The 21,420-nt window shown below is 45.8% G+C and overlaps 1 protein-coding gene across 1 annotated transcript in view; it reads right to left on the minus strand.

The window, feature by feature from the left end:
* Positions 1 to 8,610: 8,610 nt before the first annotated feature.
* The window catches only part of B4GALT1 (beta-1,4-galactosyltransferase 1), a 29,304-nt gene continuing 16,494 nt past the window's right edge, over positions 8,611 to 21,420 (minus strand). Inside the window, exons 3-6 of the mRNA XM_005529965.3 lie at positions 15,744 to 15,931; positions 14,170 to 14,292; positions 12,547 to 12,651; positions 8,611 to 11,957 (exon numbers count right to left, since the gene is read on the minus strand). Coding sequence (XP_005530022.2) covers positions 11,822 to 11,957; positions 12,547 to 12,651; positions 14,170 to 14,292; positions 15,744 to 15,931 — 552 coding nt within the window. The 3' untranslated portion in view covers positions 8,611 to 11,821. The remainder of the gene's footprint in view (positions 11,958 to 12,546; positions 12,652 to 14,169; positions 14,293 to 15,743; positions 15,932 to 21,420) is intronic.

Consider the following 21,420-nt stretch of genomic DNA (forward strand, 5'->3'; position numbering starts at 1 on the left):
AACTTCAGCCCACCCCTCTCTGCCCCAGGTAACACAGAGCTGCCTTAACATCAGCTCTGCTGGTGGGGCTGGGGAGGCAGCTCGGAGGCAGTTGCAAGGGAAGATGAAATACAACTACACTGGTCAGGGTGGTAGAGGAGCATCTGTTCCCTCTCAGCTCTGCAAATGAGCCAGCCAAGCTCCTCTCCTTTGTAGCCATCCACACTGGGCTTCCTCTGGCTTTTTGATCACAAGGCTCTTTCAGTAAGAGCACGTGCAAGTTTCAGGCATTTCTGTGGAAAGCCAAGTAGCTGTACTACACTGTTGCAGGGATTTTGGGGGCTTATCTGCTTTTCTTCCTGTTCTGAGCTATGTTGCTCTCAGTTGCCAAGATTCCCTGTCTCACCGCCCCTCAGGGTCCAGCTCTGTTTAATGTCTATCTGGGACATGTGGCCCTGCTCTGGTAGACTGCTGAAGGCTTTGTGTAAGTGCTCTTCTGGAAAACATCTGGGGTCCAGGGTCTTGTTCTCTCTTCTCAAGGACAAAGAAAAAGCTGCATTGCTCTTGGCTTGGAGTTTAGGAAGAATTTGTTTGCTAAAACCAGATGTCTGCATCCATCCACACTGGGGTTTTGCACCTGACATTTGCAGAGGGACTGTTCTCTCACTGACAGGTGTCAAGGGATTTGTCAGAGCTGAGGTCAATATCCCAGGAGTGTGCACATCTGTACCTTGTAAAATAAGTGCTATGAAAAAACAGGTTCACTGGCTGGACAACTGCAGAGGGACTGACAGTGCTTGGCAGGTGGATGCAAGGCATTCACCTAGCTGTCCCAAACACACTCAAGTGATGAGGCTCATACTGTGCACATAGAAACTAAGGAATTGCCCTGAGTATTGAGACAACCCTAGGAATTAATAATTTCAGCCCTTTATGGGGAAATTATCTACCCAAAGCAATAGCTTCAAATCTGCAGTTCCATCTTGGCTCAGAGGTATGCTGTTTTGCTTGTCCACCCTGTGCCATTTGAGCATACTGTTCACACTGGTCATTTTAACTCACTGCTTTTCCAAACTTGCTCATCACTTTCATCTCCTACGAAACACTTGTGAGTATCTAAAATATAAAATGCAGTTGGAGCGAAGTCATTCTTCCTGACTCCTGCCAGTGTCCAGCTCTGCAGCCTGAGCCCTGGCTTATAGTCTTGTTGCAAGAGACATGGAAGTTTCCTACAGAGTTGTCAAGGCCTCCTCCCCAGAGACATACCCAATGTGAGGGAGGAGGACAGCAGAGACTTTATTGACCTAAGGCTAGGGGGGAATATTACAGCCTTCTCCCTTTTGCTGTGCTGTACCTCTGAACAGGGCTCAGAGACACTCTTTCCCTCTTGGATGTGCAGCACAAGGCTAATTTTTGTAGCACTCCTTGCTCATTTCTGCAGTTCTTTGAATATACATGTGTCTTTGTTCCTCTAGAAACACAAACAGAAACCAAGTGCTTTGCCTACCAGGACTGTGCACAGAAGCAAAAGCTGTGTGTTTCTAATGGTGTTACCCACTTTCTTACAGCTGGGGGTGGCATTATCCTTATTAACTGCAGCACAAGGAGCTCATGATGTTACCCACAGATACGCTTCAATCTCTCTGCAACACTGCTTTCCAAAGCAGTGATATTATTTGCCTCCAGTTACATTTCTGTAATTTATTAAAGTTTATTTCACCAAACTGTAAAGATTTGGTTAGATCCAGAGCCTCCTGGAACAGAGACACGTTATTTGCCATGCAACCGTGTTTCTGCCATCTGCAAACTTCTTAAAGGTTTTGTAACAGCTACTTTTTGAAAGGTCACCAGACCATTTTTAAACTCTTGTTTCTTTTGTATAAGGCATGGGTCTTACCGAAGCATCATGTGATACTAAGTGAAAAAATGCTTTGAGGGAATCCGATTATGTAACAGAAACAGCATTCCCTTTATTGGATTGAAACAGTAATCCTGTACTGCTTGCTTTCTATTCTTTTGAGTTGTTTTTGTTTTGTTTTGTTTTAAAGAAGAAAAATAGAAGAAAACAAGTTTATTTGACAGTATTGTGCCTCATGGGTGACTGTGGTAGCAATCCTCAGCCTCTTTGTCCATCATTGGTGTCAAACCAACATTTGTTGGCACCAACTGTTCCCTTACCCTTACTTCTTCTATCTTCATGGAAATCCAATGCTGGTTTTCATTATTCTGCAAGGAAAACATTGATTGGATGGAGAGCATGTGGGTGCGAGAGCACCTGCAGGAACAAGTGGCAGGAGCAGCCACAGGGTGTGCAGTCATGGATGGCATCTGCATTAGCTGACAACAGGTTCCAGCTGCTTTCCAGACCACTTCAACCCCCAGGATGGTGTCAAATATTCGACAGCCTAAAGCAGGATATACTGAAGCCATTAAAAATAGTCTTTGTAAGATAAGACATAAAACATCCTGATAAAAAGAGACAAAGAGCAATGAGTATTTCTTAATGGTTCCCAGAAGAGGAGCAGAGATGAAGAAAATAAAGAGACAAGAGATCACAATCACCATCAGCTCCTAATAAGGACCAAAAGTCAAGACTCAAAAGCAGCACACATTTCCTGAGGTAACAACACAGGAGCCATCATAAGACCTCAGATGTGAGTGTCCCTTTAACTCTGCATCAGTATTCAGTGTCCTTGGACAGACTGCTTGCATTTTGGTGCTTTCATCCTGGACAGACTGCTCAGATGCTCTCAGCTTGAATATTCTTATGAATAAGAGGCAACTGGCTTAGTTTCAAAATAAGTACTCCCTCTTCCCATAGGGTCCCACAGCGAGCTTAGCTGTGTTGTTGCAAGATGAGCTTTGGCTCTGAGATTTCTGATTTGCTTTTTTGCCATCTGCTGCTGTCACCTGGGGCTCCAGGAGAAAGGACATTGCTGCTGCTGGTAACAGTCCCAGCCTTCACACTGAAACAGTGGATGCTCAGCATACCAAGACCCTGTTGTGGTGTGTTATACATGTTGCCAGCTCCTCATGAGTGCCTGGTGCGTGAACTGGCCTGTGGTGCCAGGTGTCTCTTGTTACTGATGTGTGATGTAAGCACGATAGCAGCAGGGGCCTTGAGAGTTTTGGAACAGACCAGAAGCAAAGGATCCAGGACTATAAATAACTTGCTGGCAGTGGGTTAGGTGTGCAGCCTCAAAAGCTGGGCAAAGCCTGTGTTAAGTATTCCAAAGAAAAGCAGCAGTAGCTGAGCAATGAGAAACACATCTGAGCAACAGGGTCAGGCACCTGCTGTGGTGTGGGAAAACAACACCTGCCAGTGCTGCACAGGAAAGCGGGTGGAGGACAAGGGCTAAGAGCTGTCTAGAAGCTCAGACACCTTAAAGAAGTGCCAGGATGGCAAACGTGGTGTGATTCTGGGGGCCTCTGTGCCACAGCTGTGGGTAGCTTTGATCCACACAGCTCTGCTCTCCTGGGAACCACATGTACCTGAGGTTGGAAGGGAACTCTGGAGATCATCTGGTCCAAGCCCCCTGCTCAAGCAAGGCCACACAGAGCCAATCACCCAGGACATGTCCCGATGGTATTTGAACATCTCTAAGGATAGCTATTCTCATCATCTGCCTGGTTTCAAAATCCTTTTGAGCTGGCAATAGCGGGTGCATGGTGCCATGAGTGTGTCTGAACATAGCTTTTTGTGCCCATCTAATGCTCCAGTTCTCAATGGGTTTAATGTGTATGTGTCAATGTGTCTAATCATGATTTTGGGCAGTATTATAATTAGCTGCTTCAAAGGTGGGCCAGTGGCAGTGGTTTAGGTATGCTGATTTTCAAAGCAGCTAATATTGGAGAGAGTAGACTCTCGAGCAGAGAGCCACATCAGCCAGTCACAGCCCTGCTGCTTGCAGTAGCCAATACTGACTCTGATATTCAGCTGCCCTTTACATGTTAAAGGCCCTCTCCACCTCTGCAATCAAGACGGCAACTTGTACACCAGAAATTGTCACTGCAGTGAGATCACAACTTGGAGGGCTTCTAAGTAGATCTCTCTAAGAAATCCCAGTTTCCATTCCTGTTCTCTGTTGTCTGGGCAATCCTTGTTACGTCAACAAGGTATGCTGAGACCTTGTTTCTCCAGGATTCTTGCTGAGAAGTACTACATGGTTCCTGTAAATTAGAGGTAACCAAAACACAGTCAATTGCAGATTGTGTTTTCTAAGGGTATGATGGTGATTTAGCATGATTGTGACAGGGAAGGACCCCTCCAGGGCTCTTGCTCAATCCTTTTACTCAAAGCCAGTGAAGATCAGAATTCACACTTTATCATCACTCAGGGATTTGTTCAGTTGAAGTGGAAGCTGTAGTCTTCCTCATATTGTTTCAGAGACATCCAACTTATCCCCTTAGCTTTGTGATCCCTCACAGGACTCCTGCTTAGACCTAAATTTGGAAAAACACTCAGGCCTGATAAATATGTGAGGCAAATTTCTAGCAGCTGGATGAGAAAGCAAGTTTTAGAGATACAGGCAGAAAGTCAGTGTTTTCCACCTGAAATGAGCAAAACTTGGCCATTCTGCAGAACATCAGATGTTATCTACCTGAACTTGTGCAAAGAGTTTGACACTGTCTCACATGACATCTCTAAAAACTGGAGAGACATGGATGCCCCAGTCCTAGAAGTGTTCTGAGTCAGGCTGGAGGGGGCTTTAAGCAATCTGGTCTGGGGGAGGGTGTCCCTGCCCCTGGCAGGGAAGTTAGAATTAGATAGTTTTTAAAGGTCCCTTTCAGCCATTCTGTTTCTGTGGCATTCTGAGGCTGCCTCTGTGGACCTGTTTCACCAACACATCCTACCTCACCTGTGCCATTGATGTCCTTACACAGCCTTTGCACTTCCTTGTGCCAAGCACACCGCCAGACACTGAGGATTGATGAGTGGATGCATTAAATTCATAAAGACCCCAGTGCCAGGGCTGACCATACCACTGCCTCCTCCGTAAGAACACATCAGATCTGGTTGTACTACAGTCAGAAAGACAAAGAAATTTGGATCACAAACAGAAGAATAATGTCTTTTCCCTTCAATACAGATTTCTTCCAGTCATGGTCTCTTCTCTGGCACATCTTACTCTTTCTTGGGCCCACGTATCTCTTACAGTATTTCTGGAAATGGAGAGAACATGCTGCAGAGCCATTTTCTCCCACACTGCTGGAACACATGCTGTTCTGGAGTGGTGTGACCTCACACCCCAGACCCCCTTCATGAGTGCTGCACTTCACTGTGAAGACTTGTCGGCACATTTCCCTTAGAGGGGTTGCTAAATCCCATGGGAAAGAGATACAGTGGCTATGATTTTTAATTTGGTTTCTGTTCCAGATTGTATTTTTGGAAATAAAACTGAGGCATTTGCTAGGTGGGGCGCTGCTGGAGGGATGACTTTTCAAACTCTTTTTCATATAGGAATGTTTTGCACTTTTTAACTAAGTTGTTTTTCTCCCTCTTGAGAGGGAGTTGGAGGATGTGAAAAAAAAAACAAAAAACAACTTGGTCAGTGAGCTTTTAATGTGATTTCCTACAGTCAGCAGCACTTCTACATGCTCCCTGACATGGGCTTAGCAGGTTTGCCAGCTCTGGATGAGTTGGACACAACCTTGGAAAGGTTCACAGCTCCTCCCTTTCTCTCTTGCAGCGCAGCAGATGGTCACTGTGTAAACACCATGCCAAATTCTGATTAGTAAAATATAGTGTAAAGCAGGTTTGTAAAGCACAGGCAGCCATGCAACTCCCTGCTCTTTCCTTGGAAGTGCCCTGCAGGCTTCTCCAGGCTTTTTGGCATTGTCCATGACCTTAGTGCAGCAGTGTCCCTTCACATGGGGACACTACACTCCTGCTGCTCTGCTGGCTCTGGCTTGGAGCTCCTGAGGGGCAGGTTTATTGCTGTGTCAGTCACACCGCCCAGGAACCACTGATCAACCCTTGAAACCTCCCAAGGTGGCAATGCCCCCAGCACCTCAGTATGCTGTCCCAGGACTGCATCAACCCCCTTGGGAAGGTTTTCTTCACCATGTTCATTCTGAATATCCCAAGCCTTCCCCTCTGCAGGAAGATTGGGAATTTCACTAGAAGTCTTGCTTGACTAAAAAGGGCACTTCTTGTAGCAAAATAATAAATAAAAAACCAAACCAAACCAAAAACAACAAAACAACAACAAATCAGCATGGAATAATGGGAAATATGACAGACAGGAAAAGAATGTAGTAAACATTGCTTACTTGGGTACTTAGAGGTGGTATTGAGCGTGGCCAAGTTCCACGTACAGCTCAGACTAGAAAGGATCATTAAAGGTAGTACAACAGGACCCTACAGGGATTCTAGAAGTTGGGCATGTCTACTGACAGATGGAGGAAACACTATGGTACTGGACAATATAGAAAAAGACCACAACGATCAATGGATTTTTGTAGCATCTTCAGAGGCAAAGCCTGCTTCCAGATCTCTGCATTCATCAACTTGGTTTTGGAAGTAAGTGGGATGACCAAATGTGAGGCTTAAGGACTGCTCAGAGAAGAGAACAGAATAGATGACACTAACCCAGATGAGTTATCAGTTCATGTCAGTGAAGCTGCTGTCAGCCAGGGTGGAATATCATGGCTAATGGGAAAAGGCTGAATGAAAAACCTAATATAATGCCCACCTTTAGGGAGCGCAAGGAGAAAGATATGTGAAGCAGCAATAGTACCTCCACCCTTGTGTACTAATTACAAAATGTAATTACAAAATTATTGTGAGCAATACCTCTATCCTTGGAAAAATCATGGAGCAAGGATTCTTGGAAATAATTATCATGCATGTGAAAGGCTGGAAGGTAATCAGGAAAAAGTCCACTGGTCCACCCTTTGGACTTAACTCAAACCCCTTATTTTCCCCACTTAGCTCATCACAGCAAGGTTTAGTGCAGACTTGGGATGTCACCACTGACTCTACAGAGACCTTTGTGCACTCATCTGCATTGCTGGTAGTTATATTTAGAGCAGCGGATGGATAAGGAAAACAGGCTTCAGGAGTGGGGTTGTTGCCTTGGATTGACAGAGAACAGAGGTCTCATATGAGTGCACTGTCCCTGAGTATACAGACATCCTGCATGTTGGATGCAGTCAAGTAAGAGCAGAACCAGCAATCAGCAGTGCTGTGCTGAAACACAAAGAAAGAACAAAGGACAAGCACGCCTATTTAGACTCCTTCCAAGAGGGTGAAAAGGTTTAGTAAACTCCAGCTTAGAACTTTTCTTCCTTTTAACAACAGCTTCTTTTGTTGTGGGTTTTTGGCTCTTTTTTCTCCCTGTGGGCTGGAGAGCAAGAAAGTATAGCAGGGTAAACATGTGGGATAAATGTAAGAAACTACTCCCTCATCCTGGCTCTTGGCAGGCAGGTGGAGCACAAGGTAGATAAAGCTCTGCTAGAGCAAATATGGTCTCACAGCAAGAGTCAAAAGATCATTTACCAGCTCCATGCTGATCTGGTCCAGGGAAGCCTTGGTCAGTAGAGGGGAGAGGGGCGAAATCCTGGTGACACTTCTCAGGTGCTGCTTTCAGCAAGGGACATTTCCACTCATGGTTTATTCCAGCCACTGAGCCTTACCCACACAGGGTGTAGAGAGGAGGAATAGCTCCATACTCTGAGTATGGAGCAGAAGTATTCTACCCACAGAATACTCCTCCCCTCTGCAGGAGGAAGTGGAAGGTTGCTCCCAGACTGTTTTTCTGCCTGTAGATGCCAAACTTGGAAGAATAAAAAGGTCACACCCATGATTCTTGTGCAACATTTCAGGGCTCGAGAGACAACAGAAGATGCAACAGGGACCACCAAGCCTGCTGCAGCACCCCAGTTTCCTGGCAACTTCCTTGTAGTGATGGTCCTGCATTGTCCCCAAAGCCCTCAGCGGCAGTTGTGAAGGGACACAGGAAAGCAGGCAGGGGTCACTGTCCTCTTCCAGAGCCTTCAGTCAATATGGTTGTCAGAACATGCCTGCAAGCAACTGCAGGAGCTTGGTGATGTTCTGCCCACTGTGCCAGCCTAGGCCCAGAGGCTGGTACCTGGTCTCAGCTGGAAACAAGCCCACATTTCCCTGGAGAGCACTGGGGAGCTCATGCCTAGCCTTAGCCACAGTCTGGCCAGAAAGATCTCTTCCACAGAAACCGTTTTTGTGAGAAATTGCCAAGGAACACAGGCAAATGTTTGTACTTCAGTTTCCCAGAAATTACTTCTCAATTTTCACTCTCAAGCCAAACCCACAAGCACTCAGGGAGCAAGTAGTGGCCTGTTCCCCCAAGCAGTCACAGCCTGAGTGAGAGTTTGCATCCCCTGCCTGGTTTCAGGATGGATTGCATGCTGTGCCTCTACTCACAGATAAAGGAAACATCCTACACTTTTTTAGTGTCATCTGGGGACTCTTAGGTCTGTATCTCTAACAGGCAAAAATTTTGCAGCACAGTGAAATTAATTCAGGGGGCAGCCAAAAGGAGGAAAAGCTGGAGAAAGTTAATGCAAGGAGATTAAGGCACAGCCTAGTTCATCCCATGAGCCAGAAACCCACCAAGACACAGGGGTAATCCAGAGCAATGTTGCAAAACGTTGTAACTGAAAATATTTTTATTTGACACCAATAGTAAAGAAGGAACATTGGATTACACATCCCTTGATATATAAATGGTAAGAATGCAAAAGCAAAACCATCTACAGGAAACCCAAATGCAGCCCAGTATACAAGTAGCATCCTAGGGAAAAGCAGCATATCAGGACCTTCCCTCATGCTAACAGGCAGTCAGTCATCCCAAAGAATCCAAGCATTAGCATTTCCTTTGAAGCTGATTTTTCTGGGTTTCAACCATTAGTTACAATCAATATGACTGAGTGTTTTCACCAGTAGGGGAGAGGAAAAAATACCACCCACCATAGGACACAGTCTGAATTGGCTTCTGTACAACATGAGTGTTTGTAGATGTGGCCCCTGAAAATCTCAGGGAGAGAAATTTCATGGCCAGGTCGAGTCAAGAACATTTAATGAGTTTGACTGATACAGTTTACACAAAGACAATGAGATCTAGAAATCACAAGTCAGCACCAAAGGGCAACATGAGCTACAAAAGGTGGCTACAGTTCTTTACATGGCTTGTGGCTTAAGCAGTGGAAGAGAAACTACGCGGCACCTTCTTGCCGTGCTAGTATCTCTCTGCTGAAAACAGTTTTCAGGTTTCCTGATTTTCCAGTTTCCATTTCTTCCCTCTTTCAAGGCACAAGTTGTAGAAACCTTTGATTTCAAGAGCCAGAAACAAGTGCTCATCCCACCTCCACGACATTATTTCGAATAATTTCGGCACACAGCCAAACAATGAGCTGTTGCACTAACTTTTTTCTGTCAAAGAATCTCTCTGCAAGGAATGCTGCCAGCATCTCCCCCACCCACCTGGTAGCAGACAGACACCACTACAGCTGAAGGTCCCAACTCTTTGAACTTACAAAAGGCTCAGCACAAAATCAAGGTGCTCTCTGCAAAGACAAGGCATTTTCAAGTGCAGCCTTGATAAATTTTTGGTTATCTGCTGCTAGTTGTGGGAGTGGGGCCCTCCTTCTAAGACAGCTTTGAAAAACAAAATTTAAATAGTCCTCTCCTGCGTCTCCGTTACTGCTACAGACTACATCCAAGCCAATGTTTTACAGGAACACATTTGACCTGATTTCTGTAAAACACATCTTCTTGTACTCCCTTGCATCCTTAAGACCTGGAGCCTGATCTGCCATAAGGACTACTGTATTGTATATTTTTTCTAATGCGATGATAAGCACAAAGGATAAGCTCTTAACCACAAGCCTCCTCCCTTGCACTTTGCTCCTGCTCCATGCAAGCCCATCTTTCCTCAGCTCCCATCATGACTGGAGCAGCAAGTCTAGCCAGAAAAAGCTTTGAACCAAAGGAGGTGAAGACTTTTCCAAAGTGAGACTGAAAAGGCATCTAGTAATTAATGTCTCCATGCATCCACTGCTGGCCTAAGAAGAAATGCACTGTTCCCTGGTCCCTGCAGGATCCCACCCCTGCAGTGCAAGGGTTCAGCAAAACCTTCAGGACTTGAAAAAAGTAACAAAAAACCAAACTAAACCAAACCAAAGGGAAAAAAAAAAGAAAAAAAAAAGGCAGTGCTGAAGATGATCCCCAATACAACAAGTGTCCCTGATTTTAACAACCTTCAGCACAGGCCAAGGAAGTGCAAATTGCTGTAGTCAGAGCTGGTGGCGAAGCACTCACCAGAAGGAATTCAGTTCTCAGTTCTGGCTGAGAGCTTTAAATCACTTAGACAGCTCCCTGGGTGTCAGCGCTTGAGGCTTTCATACAATACACGGTCAAGGGGAGGAAAAGCAGCGTCTGTACAGCTGGTGCCCTGGTGCACTGACAGAAAACAGTACTGCAGAATGTGTATGCCCCTCAAGCCTGAGACAATCAGAAGGGAGGTTCCAGATAGAGGACACACATTGCAAACAGGCTTTAGGCAAAGAAAAATCATTTGGATGTCAGCCCTGCTGTGTATATCTCAGCACCGCAGGAGATTTAATAGACAAATACGCAGAGCAAACAAAATACATGGCTTATATATAATGATGCACATAAAAAGCCTACTAGTCTAAAGATAAAGGAGGCTTTGAATCATATCCTATTATGCTGCACCCTACTTTAATCTGTTATTAAATATACTGCTTATGATACACAAATTACTTTTAAAAGTTATTAAAATGTTACAACAACAACAAAAGTAATAAAAGATTTCAAGTTTTATGCACAACCTTGCAAGAGAAAATTTTGGTTTTAGGAAGCTTCAGACAACACTTAAATAGCGTGTTAAGTTCCTACAACTGCTAACAAGTGTTAGCAAATTTTAAGGCCATCATATATTTGTGCAATTAAATTAATCTCTGTTTCATGAAAAAAAAAAAGAAACAACACCAAAAATCCACCCCTCTCTGAACTCCTCTACCCCCCAAAAAAATCCCAGGTGGTGTTGTGCTGAAGGAAATAATCTCTATCATATCCAGAAGTAAGGTTATCTGAAGCCAGCAGTTTTTAGAGCCCATCTGTGCAGCTCCCACCCTATGCAGGGAGCTTACCCACAGATTCTGGCAAACTGTCTCAACTCACTCAAAGCCTCCTTTGAGACTAAAAGAAATAACGACATTCATTGAATCCAGACTTGATTGTTCAACACCTGCTCTGCACATAGAGGAGATGTTTGTTTTGGTCACTTTGAGAAAAAAGTTGTATTATGCTGTCTCCATTAAAAAAAAAAAAATCTAATGCAAAGCGTAAACTTGGACAATTTTAGCAGCATTTTACAGTCCTTCATAAAGTAAAACCAGGAATGAATTAAAACGTATGCCTGCATGCACCTCACTCAGAACACCAAATATCATGGGCAGTAATTGTTGATACATCACAGTCATAATCAGAAAAATTTGAGTCCAGCAATTAATTCAACATGGAGAGTACTGCAGCAAATACATCAGATTCAACATTTTCTGGCAAAGTAACTATTTACAACTCGTATGTACAGCTTCTGGACTTACAAAACAACAGAGAGCTAGAAAGTTGTATAAAGTCAAGTTTGAAATTTAAAAAAAAAATTAAAAACATCACTTGTCCAACCAATTTGGAGACACTTTGGCATGCCAAAAGAGGCCTTTTTTTTTTTTTTTTCTTTTTGGTTCATTGCAACTGTTATAAAACCAGCACATATAATGCATCAGTGAGGCCAGATACCCTGGGTAATATAGGCAAGTCTCTGTTGTGTCTCTGATGTTAGCTATTGGGAGAGCCAATATCCACTGTGATCTTTGTATAGAGAGGGTACTTGTCAGTTCTTAACACCTTGTAGGACAGTGTATTTAAGCCGTCAGAATTCATTGTCTCCCGTGTGTGAGCAATTCGGTCAAACCTGCAGGAGGGGAAGAAAGTGGAGGAGAGGGCAGAAAACACAAAGAAAGAAAGGAAAAAATGTTTAAACAATCTGATCTTTGCATGCCTCTCAGGCAGCATCCGCAGGTGTTTCAAGAAAAACCTGAGTACCAGTGCCATAAACTCCCAGATTTGGCCAGCCTGAGCAGTGAGCCAATGCATCCCTATGGGGCCAAATTTTAGCTAGGAAGAAGCAGACAAGCTTTTAAACCACACAAGTCCTTTTCCAGCTCTGCACTAGAGCAGAGGTTTATACCCCAAAGACAAGCTGGAAACAATTGCTTGGAATCTAATTTTCTGCATTTAAGGGGAAAAAAAAAAAAAAAGGAGAGGCCTTCTTGCCATAGTGCAATGTTGGGGAAAAGGTCTATAATCAGATAGTCAACTGGCAAGGGGCACGGGTCAGCTTACGGGGCAGGAGCAGAGAGCTCAGCCAGGGAGGAGATGGCTGCAGCCTTTCTGCATTCCACCTTTCCACATTTCTCTTTGTACAAAGAGAAAGCCAAGCAGTCGGAGCAGCAAGGGCAGGAGGCACCCCTAAACCTGCTGTGGGACAGGGTGAGACACACCTCTCGGGGTTGGGTTCGTTCTTCCTGTCCCGGGAATGCCGGATCATTCTGCACTTCCCAATGACCGCATCCGGACGGGATATCCCCATGCCTTTAAACACCAGCCTGTAGAAAGCAAGTACATTAAACACCCAACGGATGTGGGATGCTCTGCCACACCTTCCACAAATAACCACTGGTTTCACCTACTTTTTTGTTTGTTTGGGGTTTTTTTCGGTGGGGATGTTACTAATGCACTTCCTAGCTTGCCAACACAAGGAAGGAAAGCCAGTCCTTTTCCACACAGACACTTTATCTATTGTGCAGAGTAGAGACCTCCCCCTGCCAACACCAAGGTAATTCACCACACACTCACACCTCCATCTCCTCCAAACAACACCCCAGCGCCCACATTAACCCTACTCCAGGCTGTAGACTGGAATTTGAGTGGGACTCATCTAGTTTTTAACCCATGTGGATAGGAACCAGAGGAGCACTTATCTTTTGTGACATGTGCTGGGGGAAATCGAAGTAAATGGTGGTGAAGCAGCATAAAGGAGACACATGGTAAGAGTCACAGTGGTCCCAGCTGGGACTTACCAGGTGAGGGGCAGCCCCTCTTTCTTTGCAGGCTCTCTACAAAGCACCTGCAGGGTTTTTTAATGGATATCAGTGATGAAAAAGTACCTGGTTTCTTTTTTGCCTCTCCCTTTTCACTTCTGTGAAGCATCTTTTGTTCCTCAAAACCCAAGTGTCCCAAAAAGAAAGGACTGCCACCTTGCTATGAATGCCCTACTGGAAAGTTGTCTCTCTCTTAGTTTTTTAATAGAAGTACAAAACTTAGGGAAGATACAATTTTTTTTTCTTTTTGAAACACCCTTCCTTGAAGCCCAGAAGTGCTCAGAAACCCCAGAGAAAAGATCACAGAGTGGTTTTGTCACTGAGAAACATGAAGAGGTCTTCCAAATGCAAGCCCCTCCTGATGATTTCTCTCAGTGAATGCTGTGGATATGTGAAGCTGTAAGGTAGCATAACCCCATGTTCATCCTTTGCCCTGATCTTCCCAGCCTGCCCTGTGAGAACACCTTCCTCCTCACCTGCAGTTCTGAGCCTTGCTCAGCTTCCTTCCAGTCAAGCCCACATGGCTCACAGCATTGTACAGAGCTGCTTACAGCCTGACAAAAATGGAACTCTCCTGGGAGCAAAGCAGTCTGCTACAAGGCTGCATACCCAAACAAATCTTGGGCTGCACTGGGCAAGGTGGGTCAAGGTCTCATCCACCTTTGGCTGCACGTCCTGAATCCCCTTCTCTGAGTCACTGCTGGGAGACCCAGAAGCATGCTGCTCCAGCCAGTGCACTGGTGTGGATGCTGGTGAGGCTACAGGGAGAATGAACAATGCAGGGGGACGGGGCAGTGGTGTGACTTTTCCAACTAGACCCCTCCCCGCCGCACCTTGGGAGCTAAGAAATGGGGTGCCAGCACCCAGCAGGAACATGTTCTCACTGAGACAGTAGGTTGCCCACACACCACCCTTATCTCCTGCCTGGAGATACCCCCATACCCAGGTGAGAGCAGCAGGTCTGTGTTCATCTTCACCCTGGATGTACCCCAGGAAGGATGCCAAGGAAGAGAAATTATTTACCTGTTATAAATGTCATCATCTTCACCACCCCAGCCCCAGTAATTGTTTGGGAACCCATTGATCTTTGTGAACTGCTCTTTGCTCAGGGCAGACACACCTCCAAAATACTGATTGTAAGGCAACCTAGAAGCAGAGAAAAAAGCAAATTAGAGAAGAGGGGCTAGCCAAGCTGCAGCCTGACTGCCTGGAAAGAGCTTGCTGCTGCCCTTCACCCAGCCAGCACCCACTGCAAGGCACCTTCCTGCTCCAGGAAGCAGCCAGGTGTTGTGGTACCCTGGACTCTGCTGTGAGAGAGGGAACTCGTGGGCTCAGTACCAAATATATCTGAGAAGTATTTTGCATCTGGAAGTATCTGCAGCCTTTTACTAAGCAGTACACTGTCCTCAAAGGACAGGCTGAAATGCATATCACCTCACTGAAGGTGACATGAATACCACAGGAGTGGCAAGAGCTCAGACATTGGATGTGCCACAGAACCTTCTCCTCCTGCAGCTCTACCGCTCAGCCCCACACTCCTCAGTGCCCCAAAAAGGAAGCTTACAGCCCAAAGCTGAGCTGGCAGTGTGGCCTTGCATATAGAAAGCCAACTAGCTCCCACTTGAAACAAGACAATTCACCAGGAGATCAGGGATGGATGACATTCAGACCCAGAGCATACAGAGAGGGTCCACACAAGGATCATCAGGACCTAGTACAGACTTATCTCAGTTTTAACAAGTAGAGGAATCCCCAGGACCATGCATTTCTGTTTTAAGTTTCACTTCAGTGCAAGAAAGAACTGCAGATGCTGCAGTGCCAGTGGCAGTCCTGTTCCAAGTAGGGCTTGGGTCTGGAGTAGAGACATAGTTGGCAGAGTAGGGACCCTGCCAACACCACCACTGCTACAGCTTTAGCACTACTGGCCACCACAGGGTCAAGACCAGTCTCCACTTTACAGATGAGCTTTTAAACTCCATCTTAGGATTTGGGACAGGTAAAAAAACAAAACACAACAAACAAACCCCAAATAAACCAAAAATCCCAGACAGGAAGAGGAAGACACGTTTTTGTCCTGAACAGCTGAACCCAAATGTATGCTGCAAGAAATTTTGCTCTGTGCTGCTCTCATGTACCAGGGCAGGTCTCTCAGTGGCATAAAACCAAACAGCCAAAAAAATCTTGTCTTGCTCTTAAAATAGTGTCTGATTCAGTCTTTTTAAAGCTGCACATAATTCTCACTGTGTGAGAATGTCTCACTTTTCAGACTGGGTGGAAACGCTAGCTGTCTTCCAGATTCCAGACTGAAACACAAGAAGGGATATGTGGGCATCTGCAAAATTAAGGGTTCTTAGCTCTTCCTCACCCTACATTTCACCTTCCAGAAGCTGTGAGCTTTAATAAAATGCTCAGCTGCCTTTCTCTGCCTTTCCCCCCTGCAGCCACCCGCTCCCTGCAGGGCCCTGCATGTTAAGACAGGCTTTTGGGAGAGATACTTTCCCATGCTTCCAATGGTGGGCGGATGTGTAACACTGTGCCTGCCCTGCTAGGCTGGCACTGGTATTAGGAATAAGATGCCACTCTGAAAGTTGTCTCACCGAAATCCAAATTTATCCATGGATACAGAGAGGTGACGTGGCTGGCTGTAACATTTGTAGGTGTTCCTGTCATCCATTGGGATGAGGTCTACATCACTAAACACAAAGCAATCATAGTCATACTCCTTCAAGGCCTCTGCAAATCCAATATTCAGCAGTTTAGCACGGTTAAATTCTTCTTCTCCATCCTAATTTAAAAACAAATAGAAACAGTTAAGTGACTTAAATTTGGCAGTTGACATCAGCAGTTCCTTACCTGTTGCCAGATGCTGGTATTGCTGCAGAGGGGTGGCATGCCTGTGATGGACTGAGCTTGAGCCTGAGCACTGCCCTTGCAGCACCCATGGCATGTTTGCAGGAGGCCTCCATGACCTCCATGACCCCAAATGCTGACACTGGGACAGCAGCAAACTATGGGGGCAGAAAAAACGGCTGAGGAAAGGCTGGACCCAGGTAAGATCCCATCTTTTGGTGGGAGCCCCCAAGAGGGCAGGTTTTGATATGATACTAAGCAATCCCTTTGTTCCACCCCATGCACAGGCACTTAAGGATTAAATTTTCTTACACAGGGCAAGCAGGTGGGGCTTCCTGAAGCAGCAGAGAAAAGAAGAAGAGGTGAATTCCTCTGGAAGAGATGCTTGCTACAGAGAGGAACGTTGGCAGTGCTTTAGCTTACAGCCATGAAAAGGACCATGAGCCAAAACCCTGCTGTGGCCAGAGTTTCAGCACCCTCCTCCTAAGCAATGCCACAATGTGGTTGTGAGACTCTGCTGAGCAACATGTGATCACAGGCCAGACCTGATCTGCCAAGTGTGAGACCGCACTGGGAGCCAAGGTCTGATGCTCTGCTGCTCACCTCTGACCCTCTGCCAAGCCCTGAGCAGTCATGAACACAGAGGAGCAGGATGCTCCCTGGGCCCTGGGAAACAGGTTTGGCATGTGGCTGTGACACACAAGCCTTGGTTACTGCATGGCAGGCCAGCACAAGCTGCTTCCTGGAAGGGCTACAGCTCGAGAGATGGATGCTGCCACTGCTGCAGTGGCGCATCCCCTTCTTTGGTGCTTTTCCACCACTCTTCATCTGTCCTGGGGGCCTTGATGGGAAAATGAAACCAGGAAGGCTCTCACCATGATGGGAAGGACTTGAAAAGAGCTGACACTACAGCAGGGCAAATTTATCCCGGGGCAAGCACAGCTAATGAAGGGACTGGCAGAGAGCAGGGCAGGAAAATCTTCACTTTCCTCCTCAAGCAATGAAGCACCTGAGGAGAACCTGTTCGGCCTTTTTCAGGCAGAAACATTTCAAAAGCACATGTGGATTTGAGCACAAGTAGAGGCTCGCAAATTGCTGAGTACTTTGGAAAACCTAAATGATCATGCACAAAACCCAAGAATACTGGTGGTTTGAAAGTAAGGATTTCCAGTCAAAGACCCCACTCTGCAGCAGCAGCTTCAAACTGAAACCCTGTACAAGGGAACAGAGCAGGTAGAAGAAAACTCATAGGGCATGGCTCAGAGACTGAAGGTTTTTGCTGGCCTGGAAACCAAGACTGCCAAATCCATTCTACCTTTAGTGAGAGTCTCCACACTCTCTGAGCAGTGTCAAGACAAAGGGCTCCCCCACAGTGCAAGTTGTCCCCCGACCCTGAAGTACCCACACCCAACATGGGATGCAAATCATCACGGATGGATAAAATACTGTGCCCAAGGAGCAGCAGCTTGAAACACCACATTCTCTGTAACAGCTTCACCTGGTTAATAAACAATCATTTTGCTAACTGTTTAATCCAGACTGGTTAATATATCTGCTGCTGAAGAGCCAATGCAGGTTCTTGAAACAGCCCCAAGTATATTCCAAATGAAGGTTTTAAAATGCAAGTGTCAAACCAAAGTTTTCAAAAGCATTCCTCACCTGCCTTGGGCATAAATGACTTCACAGGGAGGAGTAAGCTTTCATGGAAGAGGATCTGAGCAAATTCTCAGCATCCTCACCCAAAACAAAAGAGTTCACACAAATAATAAGGTGGTGGGTGGACGATCATCATTATGCATAAAGCAAGAGCAGTCTGAAAACTCAAGTACAGAAAATGAAGGCAAGTGGAACAAAGAGGGTGGGGAGAGGAAGCAGCTGAGGTAATGAGATTGGAGGGTGCAAAGTGTGCTGCCCAGCCCCAGCTGCCCAGCAATCCTCAGGTCCCACAGCACTAAACCCCAACTTGGCCCCAAGGTTCTGAGTGGGACTTGTCCTGGTGCTGGTGCAAAATGCAACGGGCTCACGCCTCAAAGCAACTGCTGGGGCCAGTCTAGGAGAGCAGCCTCATTTCATACCCTTTGGCTGCTCTTTTCCTAATGAAATTCAAGGCAAAGGGCACTTCACACTGATTTTGTTAGCAGCAGAGGCTCAGCTGTAATTAACCAGTGCCTTCGGGTAGCCTCTAACTCTTCTGGGTGACACATGAGGATTAACGGTGATATAAAGAGCTGTGTTTTTAACACTATCCCTAAAAAACCTCAAAGCACAGAGAGTTTTGCACCAAGAGCCTGCAGGCTCTTGCCTTTCCTGCCACCTCACCCACAGGACTCCAGCAGAGCTCACACTGGAGCCCTGTGCGTGGAGAGGGTCAGGACACAGGGCAAACACTTCATGTGGGCATTGCCACTTTCCTCCCAAATGGTCACACAGCTTCACACTAGGGAATCCAAAAGACTAGGAAGAAGAGAATCACAACCTATGCAAGAAAATGAAGAACCCTCTCCAAGCCATTTTTCAGTAACTTTACAATGAGCATGTAGCTCATACAGCAAACTTTGCAAGGCTGTTATCAGCTGTGACTGTTTTGAGGGCAGAAGGCTGGTTTTCTGTCCCAGAAGTTATGTGGGGCTTTAACACAATGTACTGGAACAAAAAAAGACTGGCAATAGGTTTGCTTTTTTGCAGAAGCTCTGTTTCTTTACCTAAGGCAGTGGCATGTTTGCGGTATCTCAGATTCACATCTCTCAAAACTCGCATGCATGCTGCAGGCTGCCATCTCTGACTGATCCCAGACATTTTTGAAAAATAACCAAATAAACCAGAGCTGTGAAAACTTCCTTCCAGGTCAGCATAGAGCACAGTACTCATCAGTGACCCTTGAGAAACTGAGTAAAGCACAACTGAAAAAACCTCCATCCCTCACCTCTGCCTGGTAGCTTGTTATCCCATGAATGCTGTTATTTGTCACAAAGAAATGGATTCGTTTGGACTTGCTTGAATAGAGAAGCATTATCCTGAAGAGTGAGGCAGTGCACAGAGGACTGCTAGTCTGACAATGCAGTCAAGCTCTAGACATAGCTTCTGTGCTTCCCTAGGCTTTCAGACAGAAAATATGTAGTCCAAGCACATTTTTGCTATTTTCTTTTTCCTGACAAATTTTCCCCAATGTTCTCTTGTCCTGGAACTTAACCGATTTCTAAGTATAGTGCTGGCACTCAGCACCTGCTTCTCGCTCCTGAATTAATTCTCTCTGTCATTTCCAGAACAAACTGCTGCCTCAGTCCTGCAAGGACCGACACTGACTTCTGCTTGCACCTGGAGGCGAATGATCAGCCTGAGCAGAACAACATCCAGGCTTTTTTACTTCCCATCTCTTACCTCAGATGAATCTGGTTTATTCAGCCAGACCTTTCAAAGGAGAGTTCCTTTTTTTTTAGTGCTAGACATAAAAAACTGAGGTTTTTGAATCGTTACTCTAACTAAAAGGGTTGCAAACCAACAAGAAACCGTATGTCCTGACTTTGTTCTGCCTCCCACATCTATAAAGGAGGCAGCTCTGTGATTCCTCACACAGAGAGCACAGATGAAATGTGGTTGCATCGCTTTCACCTGAATCCTACACTCATCAGATCTCAGGGAGATAATGGTGAGGATGTATGTTTCTAGCCAACAAGGACAGAGCCATCACCTGCCAGTGCTAGCTAAGTCAGGGACACACTGAAACACCCTGAACCACACACATTATTTCCATGGGAAAGTCCTTCCTCCAGTGGACTTCACCAGATAGAAACAAATTTCCAGAGCCACAGAGAGATATTGGGAGATACTTAGGTGTTTCTCTGTTACAGGGTGTTTTGAAGCCTCAGCACAATTACACTGGGCTGTGGTAGAGAGCAGCCACAGTGGAAACCTGCCTCTGCCACTGTAAGGGTAAGCAGGAGCTGAGCACAATTCCCTCCTTTGACCACATATCTGACACCCCCTGCAAAGTAACATGAATAAAAGTGATGCCCCAACCACTCCACACTCACACACCTCTCTGGAAAACTGCTACCAAGACACTGCAACTAGCACCAGGAGCCAGTGGAATACGGTTTCCTGAAAGCTGCCTGGTTTTCAGGAAACTGGCTAAGTCTTCCCTTTCCCAAACTTTAGTCTGGCTGCATGGGCATTTGCATGGGCTGGAATGCAGTGAGAAGATCAATTTCCCCAGACTCAAGTATCCGCATGGCAATGGCCACAGGCACGGGACAACACAGCGGATGTGTGGGAGTGAGCGATGCTGAAGGAGATGCTGCAAATTCATCACTTGTGTGGCATCAATGGGCGCTGGCAGAGCATGTCCAGCCGCATGTCCTCATCTCAGATTTGCCTGAAAAATCCTCCAACAGCTATTCCACACACTAGGTTTGGGTTTTTCTAGGGGTGGAGAGTGCAAGGTGAAACATAATACATTACTTTCCACTGGCTCCTGTTACATGCCAGACATTTTACAAACATTATCCCCTTGACTTCAGCCAAGTGCTACTCAGAGGCATTCAGGCACGCAAGAACAGCATGGTGGAGACACAATGGACTCGTGACAGAAACACATTGCGCTGAAAGGAAGAAGTTTGACATTACCAGTGCAGCAGTAGCAGGGCTCAGCGCTCCTCTTTCTTTCTATGAGATGCGGAGCACAGAAGAGCATGTAGGTAGGCAGCGTGTAAGAACCAGATCACACAGTAATTCTCCTTGCTTCAGTGATTGCTTTGATATAGACAGGATAAACAAGTAAAGGTAATATTTCCCCGCTAGAAGGAAAAATAAAATAAAATAAAAAAAAAAAAAAAAGGAGGGCAGATGCAAAGGGAAGGACAGACAAGAAAAAGAGAAAAGTAATTGTCAAGACAGCAGAGAAACTGTTTTCCTACTGTATTTCTGGAAGAATTAATATATTTTCTGCATCTCTCTCTATTCAATGTTCCCACTCACCCTTGGGAGATGCATCCTGTGGGTTTACTACCACTGACCACTCCACTTCTTCTGGACACAGCTTTTTAGAGGCATGCAGAAGGAGAACGTTAATTTTACAAATCAAGTGGTGCTTGATTTGCTTTACAAATCAAGTGGTCTCTCACTAACCTATATTTGCTGGATGTGGCCAGGGCATATATACCCTGTGAACTGCATTTCACTCTCATTCAAACTATGCCCAAGGGATGCACCTGAGAAAAGGTATTTGCTCCAAAACCTGAGAGAGTTAACTGTAAAGCACACAGCCCTAGTGCTGGAGAACAGGACCACAGAAGAGGAGTAGCCAGCAAGACAGGCCAATGCAAGCCAGCATGCATCATCACAGCAGCAGCAGGGACTCCAATCGGGCTTCAGACACTGCCTGCCCTTAGGGGCACCAGCTCGGCTTTCCTCACCCTGGACCACCAC

This window comes from Pseudopodoces humilis, chromosome 4, assembly GCF_049639895.1.
Source record: "Pseudopodoces humilis isolate 2021_Gansu_Grassland_sample_001 chromosome 4, ASM4963989v1, whole genome shotgun sequence".
In the NCBI taxonomy this organism is placed as follows: Eukaryota; Metazoa; Chordata; class Aves; order Passeriformes; family Paridae; genus Pseudopodoces; species Pseudopodoces humilis.